Source organism: Vanellus vanellus (genome assembly GCF_965231255.1).
Source record: "Vanellus vanellus genome assembly, chromosome: 6".
NCBI classification, from domain to species: domain Eukaryota; kingdom Metazoa; phylum Chordata; class Aves; order Charadriiformes; family Charadriidae; genus Vanellus; species Vanellus vanellus.
Genome location: NC_138911.1, coordinates 66,549,800 through 66,559,567, shown reverse-complemented (window position 1 = coordinate 66,559,567; position 9,768 = coordinate 66,549,800). Strand labels below are relative to the sequence as shown.

At 48.5% G+C, this 9,768-nt stretch overlaps 1 protein-coding gene across 1 annotated transcript; it reads right to left on the bottom strand.

The window, feature by feature from the left end:
* Positions 1-210: 210 nt before the first annotated feature.
* Positions 211-1,143, bottom strand: LOC309673910 (fibronectin type III domain-containing protein 11-like; the record flags this gene model as incomplete). Its single annotated transcript, XM_082485792.1, has 1 exon — positions 211-1,143. The coding sequence occupies one exon, from the start codon at positions 1,141-1,143 to the stop codon at positions 211-213; it is 933 nt and encodes a 310-aa protein (XP_082341918.1).
* Positions 1,144-9,768: the final 8,625 nt, after the last annotated feature.

The following is a 9,768-nucleotide window of genomic DNA, read 5'->3' as shown; positions in this document are numbered from 1 at the left end:
AGTCCTAAACGCTGCTTAAGGATGTTTTTCTGTGTGAGAAATTCGGAATGTGTTACTGTTAACCTGGAATGACTTGGGAAGGCGCTTGTAAAACTGCTGTTGAAAACAGAATGAGTTCAGTTCTACACAAAATGTTTAAAAATAAGGTTTTATTTTTCTCATTCATTTTTTTAAATGGATAAAATGAGAAAAATGTTCTTGGGTGCCACCTTATCCTTCTGGTACCCAAGCACTGCTGTCCGCATCTTCAACAGCGTCAGGTTTTGTCTTCAATCTAATGCTGTCATGCCAGTCTGCAAAGACAAATGTGCGAGTGTGTGATCTTCTAATTGTGAATTCGTATGATCTGCCAGGCTGCAGGTCCTGGACTACACATGTGTTGGAGCTGACTGGCTGAAGCCTACCATATCCCAATTCTGCCTGATTCTCATTTGTCAGTAACTTAATGTGCAGTTGACATTGTTCAAGGGGTGACTCTTGATTTTCACTAGACCACTTGAGCTTGGCCCAGTCCTTGTATGCAAATGATTCTCTTCGATCAAAAATCAGTGGCATCTTTGTACAGAGAGAAAGCTTAATGTTGGGGAGTATAGACACAAGATCTGCATGTGACACCAAACGGCACTTGACATAGAGCTTTCCTGGCACTTGCAAGGGAAGGAGAGTTTTCATAAACTTGGAGAGCTTGGACAGTCTCTGCATAATCATGTCCCACTCAGAGAGGAAAGTTATCATGTCACAGGTCTCTATGCAACAGCTCAGCTCCTCCCGGCCTTGTTCCAGCTGTTCTAACAGCTCGGTTAAAAGCGACAGCTGGATTTCAGTCTGACGTTTTCCCACCTTCTTCATTCTCTCCCATTGGATGGGGTCTATTAGTTCCAAGATGTCAATGTGATGCATCTCGTGGTTGTGGTCTGCCACGTTCACATGTTTGGGCTCAATCTCCAAGTAAAAGCAACACTTCTTCAAAAGCTCAACTTTGTTCCGATGGTGCTGGAGGTGGTTGAGGTTCAGGTCGGAGTGCAGGAACTGCAGAACAAGGTTTCTCCTTTTCAAGTACTGCTCCCAGCTGACATTGTCATCTTCTCTGTTGTGCACAGTACTCTCTGAATGGGTTTCAAATTCATTCGAAATCACAGCCATGATTCCAAAACTCAGTTGCTGGGTAAACAACAACAATAACATTAAGAACCAAAGGTAAAGTAGCTGTGAGGGAGTATAATCGTGACTATGCCTCTTCTCCCCTAGTTATAAAGCTTAGCTTACAAATTTATAGATGGGAAAGAACTGTTAGAATAGGTGTAGTTCCAGAGGAATCTTCCTTTATAATTGTATGGTTTCTAATGTTTCCTATAGTCTTACTTTTATATATTCCAACCAACTGGTCTCCTGCTACCTCCCCTTGAGAGGTTTTACCTCTGCTTAATAGATTCACTGTCAGGAATTATTCTCTGATACACTCTGCCAAAATTTCTCCCTGTCACATTATCTTCTGTTTCATTCCAATTAGATGTCTTTGTACTCCTGTAAGCAATTTCTTTCCATTCTTCAACATCGCTGGAGAAGTCTATTTTTCTCTTTGTAATCTGCCAGGCTGTTGAGGTTTGAGACCCATCTTCTGAGCCAGTTCCTACAGCTACACAATCACCTTGGTAATTCGCACTAACCCTCAGCCCCCCAAGTGAGCTGCTAAGCTGCAGGCAGAACCATGCGATACACTGAGTGGTGCCTCACAACAGCTTTCAAGAGGAATGCGAGTGGTTTTCCTTGCACCTCTACCTTTGAGAGCAGATTGGCAGTCATCATCACCTGATATCATCACCTCCACCCACAATGTCTACTTGCTTTCTTACAGAAGAATTCTGCTACTTCATAAACAAAGTACCGTTAAGAGGATGAAACATAAGTAAAGCATCTGTGAACAGGTAATGGTTTGCTGGGAAGAAGGTGTTTAGGTAGTGGACCTTTGCAACACCATATCTGCTCTCTGTCTTAGTCTTAGCTGTTTCATTGCCTGACAAAGCTGTGCGCTGGTTGGTGGTGCCCGCTGAGCCAAGATGGAAGGTGTTTCTCTGTAGTGCTTCAGCTGAAGTACCTGTGGCTCACACAGCTTATGTATCATAAACAGAAATCAGCTAAATAAATGCCTGTGTCCCTGTTGTAGGAGATATTGCAATGAGAACCCAGCTTGACATTGAGAATGTGGCCTTCACAGGCTGAACACACTTGATTTGAAAAATAAATAAATATTGAATTCTGAAAGTAAGATTTTGTGACCCCAGTCAGACTGTGATGATACGATGTAGCAACAGGTAACTTTCGTCAATCAATGTAATTTTCTGGATGTAATTATTTAAGTTCTTGTAATATCTAACTGGGATATTTTAATTCTTACATGTCTTGCAGATGCTAGATGGTGGTATCTAGTTGACAAAGCAATTTTTCTTAGCCTCATTTTCCCTAAATACATAACAGAACTAATAACACTTCCTTGTAGGAATTACAAGTATTTGCAAACCTTTCAGATGTCTGGCCCCTAGCTGCACTGCAATTTATACTGTAACTCATTTGCAGCGTCTTTTTTTCCAAGGGAGCTGTCAAGTTAAAAAACAAGCTGTTTCCCTTTCATTTTTCTCTTTCCACAAAAAAAACCAACCCCTAAGCCAAAGCAGTGCCAGCTCTTGGCATCCCCATATGCAGTGCAACAGGGAGAGCACATTACCCTGCTTGCAGAGCAATGTGACTCTCCAGAGCAGCCTGTTTGCCCACAGACAGAGCTGTGATTGTGCTTGTTTCCCTTTCTGTTTTTATATCCCTTTTTTTCTTGCCAGGAATGGCTGTTTTCCCAGTAGCTGCTGTGTTTGCAGCCTGGGAGGCTTTGTTTGTCCAAGCAGGGGGCTGCATGGCCCTGGGCTCCACCGGCCAGGGCTTGGAGGGGATTAAAGGGGACACCCAGGGGAGCTGGAGCCACCCCAATGCCTTCCCTGTAGCTCAAACCCAGCCCCTCATCCCAGGGCAACGGCCTCCTCATGCTGCCCCGGGCTGGGGGACAAGCCCTGGCCCTCCAGCCTGCCTTACCCTGCCCCACCGAGCCCCGACCCACCTCGCCAGGCCCCAGGGAGCTCTGTCCACTGGCCCTAGGCCAGCCATGGTAACACAGTGTGGCGTGCAGGGCCAGTGCCAGGAGTCCCTGCCTGCCCTCACCACTGCCCAGGCCTGAGGAGCCATGGACAAACCGCACAGGGACAAGGCTCCAGTGACTTGGGCAGACGTGAGTGCTGTTCCCTCTCCCTGCCATCGGTTTCCACCACCCAGCCATGCCTGGGGGAACTGAGCCCCTGGCAACCACTGACATCTCCCCTGAGCCCCTGCTTTTCACCTTGCAGTGGTTTGTGGGTATGTACCCCAATTGTTTACAGGGTTGTAGCCCCCAAAATTGTTTTTACCTTCCCCTCCCTAAATCTCTGTAATCTGCTCAGCTGCCCTCCCCTTTGCCCTCCAGTCCTTGGGGAAAGGTGGTACCTGAGGTGCCTGTGGGTTCAGTGACACCAGGCTGGCCCTGAGGGCAGACAGCTACATGAGTGGGAAGAGGACTGCAGCTGTGCTCTCCTCCACCTGCTTAATTAGCAGCATCTGTTTTTATACCGAGAGCAGTGGCGCAGGTTGCTTACAGCGCACCAGCACACAATGCCTGGCTGCTGTAGTCACAATGTGATACATCTCCCAGTGCTGGGCACAGGCTGAGGGGTTGGTGTGATCCTGGGCTGGGTGTCACACAATTCAAGGTATGGTAAGGCTCTGTCCCCGGGTTGTTACCCATCAGGCTGGAGAATAAGAGCAGAGGGGCCGAAGGCTCTGTGCTTACACTTTAACAGGCACATTTTATTTCACTCCCATCTTATGCCCTAGCTGTTGTGATGGGGCTGTGGGAGTGCTAAGCTGACAAAAGGACTGTATGCTGAGAACCACAGGGTTTGTGATCATTGGGGCATCCAAAATATGATTTCCAAAGCTTTGCTTCCCTGTGCAAGACATTCCCATTGCTCCTCCAGCACGTTTCACCTCTGCTCAGTGAGCAGTGGCCTCAGCGTTTTATGAGCCCTAGCTCCAAGGCCAAGGAGCTCACCTGAGCTGCTTCACTGTGGGCTGGTTTAGAGCTCTCTTCCCTCTGCAGAGCCTGGACCTCAGCAGCAAACTGTGGGGACACGGCCTTGAGCCAAGGGTGTCTGCAGAGAAAGATAAAGTAGTTAAGGCAGGACAGCAGAAAATGGTAAATGGTACCTCAGCTCAAGGTGTAGCAAGTGAAGCACTGAGCATAAAAGCTGGCTCCATCCTGGGAAGCCTTGAGGTCATGCTAGTGGCACTCTGCACGGTGGCCGTGGTGAAGAGCTGTGCTGGCACCCAGCTGCTCCGTTTCTCCCAATGCAGGTTCACTGAAATGCTGAGGAAGCGTTGTTTTAAAAAAACAGGGTTTTAAATATTTTTTTTTTTTTTAAAGGAAACGCTGACCTCAGCCCTGACAGTCCTCAGTCTGCAGTAACAACATTTCCTTACCCCACAGAGCCGGGCCCGGCCACAGGCAGTAGGGCCTCGGCTGCCCCCCGGGGCAAAGGACACCGAGCTGCTGCCTCACCCAGACACTGGAGGGGTGCTGGGGGGAAGAGTGTGGCCCGTCCAGGCAGGGCACAGGCCAGGCATCCCCCGTGGGGGTTGGGAGCTGCCATGGGGCCAGCACAGGGACTGGAGAAAGCTCGAAGATGAGCACGCAGGGCCAGATGATCTTTGCCAACCCCATCCCTGTAAAGTTCAGTTTTGCACTGATGACAAGATTTTTCTTTAAGGAGGGCAGATTTCAAGACTAACACTATTGCCACCATCATCTTGCTGTTCCTACTCCTGGAAAGGCTCCTCCCTGTCCTCACAACCCCTTCCACCAAAACATTTGGGAGCATCTCTTCGGAAGATCCGGGTGGCATTGCCCCACTGTGCTGGAAGGGTCCACAGAGGAGCCAGGACCATCCCCCGGGTGTCCCTGGGAGGAAACTGCAGCCGGGGCAGATACACCAGGAGGAAGTGCTTGTGTGTGTCCCACCATCCCAGCGAAGAGGACAGCTGGTGAGTGGCACATGTAGCCCAGCTGGGGAAGAATACCAGGAATGCTGGGGCCGTTAGCTTGGCCTGTCCCGCATGGGACTTGGCCTGGATTTGGGAAGAGTAAGCAGTTTTCATGAGTTTTGTGGAAACAAGACTCCAAAAGGTCAGAGTCCAGGTGCAAATTCATTTTAACAACTGGAGATGCTGGGAACAATGCCTCGCCTCTCTGTGCTGGCACATCCCAACTAGGGCCAGCCCGTGGCCAAGCCCAGCATTTTCCCTGGCTGGGCTGGCAGAGCGTGGATGGACACTGTTATCCCAGGTGGAACAACCAGCTTGGATGCTGTAGCACAGCCCCATCAAGGGTCTCCCCATCCCCGTCCCACTGCCGTGGGGCTTTGCTGATGGATGGACACTGTGTGCTGGCTACCCCCAGGCTCAGCAACAAAACCAAACAGCATTGGCCGCAGTCAAGCCAGAAGGCCCCCAAAACCCAGTGCTGCCCAAGATCACTGGCTGAGGTGAACCCCAAACTTCACTGTGGCACCACAGGGCTGGACAAATCAAAGGCACAAAGTGCAAACAGCATCTGTGAGGTCTGGGAGCAGGGGCGTGCACAGTATCCCTCACAGTAGGCTACTCCTGCTTTCCTCCCCAGTGTGTCCCCTTCAACCCAGATGGCTGCTGCTTGCGGAGTGGCATCCAGGATTCACTGCGTGTGTACAGCTGGGAGCCAGGGCATCGCTTTGATGTGGTCTCAGTGAGCTGGGGAAAAGCGGCTTACTTATCGATCTGCAACAACCAGCTGGTATGCCGCCACTCCCAAGGAGGGATGAAGGCAGCTGCAAAAGACGGGATAAAATCTTCCTGCCTCCTTGCCTTCTGACCTTCCAGCTTATGTCAGACTGTAAGTGGCCGGGGCTTGCAACGTTCCCAGCACTCAGACAGAGCTTGTGTGCTTCTGCTTTCAGCAGCCTCCTGCTCCACTTTGTCTCTCTTTGGCTTTGGGAGGAAAGAACTGGGGGCTTGGTTTGACCAATATTTAGAAACTATGCTAATGCCCAGAAAATGGGAGGAAGGCTCCCTCCTCCTCCTCCAGCAAAGGAAGGCTCAGGTCCTCTCCACCTGCTGCAAGAGACGCTGTGCAGACCTGTCAGAGCTGCTTTGGCCAACTGGTTTCCACTGCCATGTGCCAGCTGATGGCCACTGGGCTTCTGCCCTTCCCCACTGTGAGTGCAGGGAGACTGACTGGCTGGGTGGCTTCCATGCAGCTTCTCCCGCTCCTCAGTGTCAGAGCGTGCACTCTTCCTGTGTGAGCCAACACAGGCAGGACGCAGGAACCACCACAGAATCACAGATGAAATGCAAAGAGTAAATTTAATCTCGATACCTCACAAACCTTGGAATCTCTGAAGCAGTACCCGGGCAGAGGCATGCAAGCAGGAACACAGGCACTGCTGAGCTCAGCCCTTGCTAGAGAGAGTCCTTGTTAGCCAGACAGTCCTTGCTAGCGAGAGAGAAAAAGTTCAAACCTGCTGTTCTCACCTGTGTATCAGGGATCCCAGCAGGCACAGTCTTCCACTGTGCTTTGATCTTCTCTGACAGCAGGGCAGGAATCTCAGGCATGTTCCATCAGGTGCCTCTGAGTCCATCACAGGCCTATGTTATCTAAGCGCAGGTGTTCTACTTGTGGAGTACACAAGACTAAACAACAATTAGTGTGATATACGTGTTTTCCGACACCCTAGGTGTGAGTCAATTGAGCGTGTTTACTCCTCGCCAATCTTCCATTACTTTCCTACACTTCCTGATGCAGTGTTCATGGGCAGTTCTTGGAGAGTCAGGCATGTTCTCTTGTCTCCTGCGCATGTTTTCTTCAGGTTCTTGATTTCTCTGGCCCACCATGCCTCCCGATAATGGTCTCTTCCATGTTTTTCCCAGCTTCATCATCGAAATGCTCTGTTTCCCTTGGGCTTCAGCGCCTTCTCCAAGGGTCAAGTTGTGGTGCCTGGAAAAACAACAATGATCTTAGTTTAGACTTGTTCTGGCAGCTTCCTCTTGGCTTCAAGCCGATCCTGTCACTGCCTAGGAGCCATGGACAATGCCTATGGACAATTTAAAAACAAGTGCTTTATAAAATTGTGTGAGACTTTGATACACAGGTGTTCATCTTTGATGACAAAAGTTTATGTTTAAAGGCAGAATGAAAACATCAATTAGGAAAAAACTGAGAATGACAGGTGTGTTCTGTGGACTTGTTGGAGGCTTCTGTTTTGTACGGAATAAGGGATGCTTTATGCCACACCAAAAAAAAAACCCCACACATTAAGAATGAGGGCGATTCGATCACCTAGCCTGAGCTAGATGATTCATTAAGCTGCACACCTTGGTGGATGGAAGATCTACATTGTTACTGAAGCAATGGTTCCGGTAATTTATTTGAGAACTACTTTAATTTAAACCTCTGTGTGTAGCCCTGAGCTATTTTAATAAATGGGGAATGCCATGTAAATCCTAGTGGAGCTAGTTCTTACTGACAGTAAGTACTTCACCAGTCAAATACTTTCTGAAGCAAGAAAACAGTTGCTGTTATCTGTTATCAAATGTAACATCATTTACTGTCAGAAGTAATGGTGGCAGTCACCCAACCTATTTCAAGTGAGAAATTTCACGAGGCCCAGTCTTAGCTGCTCTCCAATATTTAGGGTGCAAAACATAAGCCGTGCTACAAAGAGAAAATCACCTTGAGATCCACATTTAGCTGTAATTATTTATTCTTCAGTGCTTTCAAGAACATTCACGTTCTGAACATTTTTGTGGTTCTTCAGAAAGTCTTGTACCTCTGATGACTATGTAAGCAACATACAGGTCTACAATATGCTGCTTTTTTTGTTTGTTCTTTTAAAACTCAGTTTATGAAGAATAAAACAATTCCACCACAAAGCAGTTTGCATCTGTGATTCTATCTTTTGAAAAATTAATCTGCCACTTTGGGAAGAATTCTCTCTTTAAAAAATGTTCAGCTGTGAAGAATTCATAGCACAGACCTGTGGAATGAATTTCTCCGAGGTCTCCCACGAATACCTCAGTGCCACTCAGCTACTAAAGTGACAATTCACAAAGAAAGAATTTAACTTTCAATACATGAAAACACCTTTAGGAAATGCAACAAAACAGATTTTGTGGGACAAGGTCTGCAATGTGGTTCATATTTGCTTGAGCTGCACTTGGTTTTGTCTGCCACTGTTGCTGGTTTGATACATGGTTGCCTTCGCGCAGTTCTGAACAAATAGTCCATTTTGACTTCTAATTTTTTGACCGCAAGCCTGGTTCCCTTGCCTGCCTGGTCAGGAACTGTGCCATAAGTGACACCACAAGCGCTTGCAAAAGCCAGGTTCCCATGCCTGCGCTATCACCTCATCAGCCACCTGTGACATCACAGGCACATGCATGAGCCAGGCTCCCACACCAGCCCTATGAGGTACAAAGCCAGCAGTGACATAAACACCTGCACAAGCCAGGTTCCTGCACCTGCCACATGAGCTACACAGCCACCAGTGACAACAAACCAGCAGCATAAGCCTCATTCCCGCATCTGCCATATTAACTACACCACCAGGTGTGACATCATGACCAGGTTCCATCAATGCTCAATCAAAATTCCCACCACTAGTGACATCACAAGCACCTACCCAAGCCATGTTCCCATACCTGCCCTATCAGGTACGAAGATGGCAGTGACATAAACACCTGCACAAGCCAGATTCCTGCACCTGTCCAATCAGGAACTGTTCTATAAGTGACATCAGAAGCACCTGCACAAGCCAGGTTCCCACACCTGACCTATCTGCAATGTCCCCTTGTCAACCTAAAAAGGTGGCTTTCAACCCTAGAAGCAAAGCTTTGGCCTCTAAAACTGAGGGATTTTGGACCCAAAAGAGAGGTCTGGACCCTAAAAATGAGGGCTTGGGCACTCAAGATGCAGCTTGGACCCTAAGAATGACTGGCTGGATCCTAAAAATGCCACTTTGGAGCCTGAAAACGAGACTTTGGAAACTAAAAATGTGGCTTTGGACTCTAAAAAGGAGACTTTTCAAACTGAAGCAGAGCTTTTGGGCCACAAAAATGAGGCTTTGGAGCCTAAACGTGGCCATAAGAGTGAGGGTTTGGATGCTAAAAAGGTGGTGTTCAACCCTTGAAGCAAAGCTTTGGTCTCTAAAAATGAGGGATTTGGTACCTAAAAGAGGGGTTTGGACCCTAAAAATAAGGGTCTGGGCACTCAAGATGCAGCTTGGACCCTAAGAATGACTGGCTGGATCCTAGAAGTCCCACTTGGGAGCCTGAAAACGAGACTTTGGAAACTAAAAATGCAGCTTGGACTCTAAAAAAGAAGGGTTTGAGCCTTAAGAATAGGGTTTGAGGCCCTAAAAATCAGGCTTTGGAAATGCTATTGGGTGCTGGGTGTCCCTGGGGTTCCTCATGGGGTGGCTGTAGGTCTCTATGGGGGGCCATTGGGTGTGGGGAGGTCTCTACGGGGTCCCTATTGGGCAGAAGGGACTCTATGAGGGTCCTTATTGGATGGGGTTCCCCCCTGCAGGGGTCCCCCTGGGGCTGACAATGCCACAGCACTGCCCTGCAGGGATCTGTCCCCTGTGGGGGTCCCTCCACAGCCAC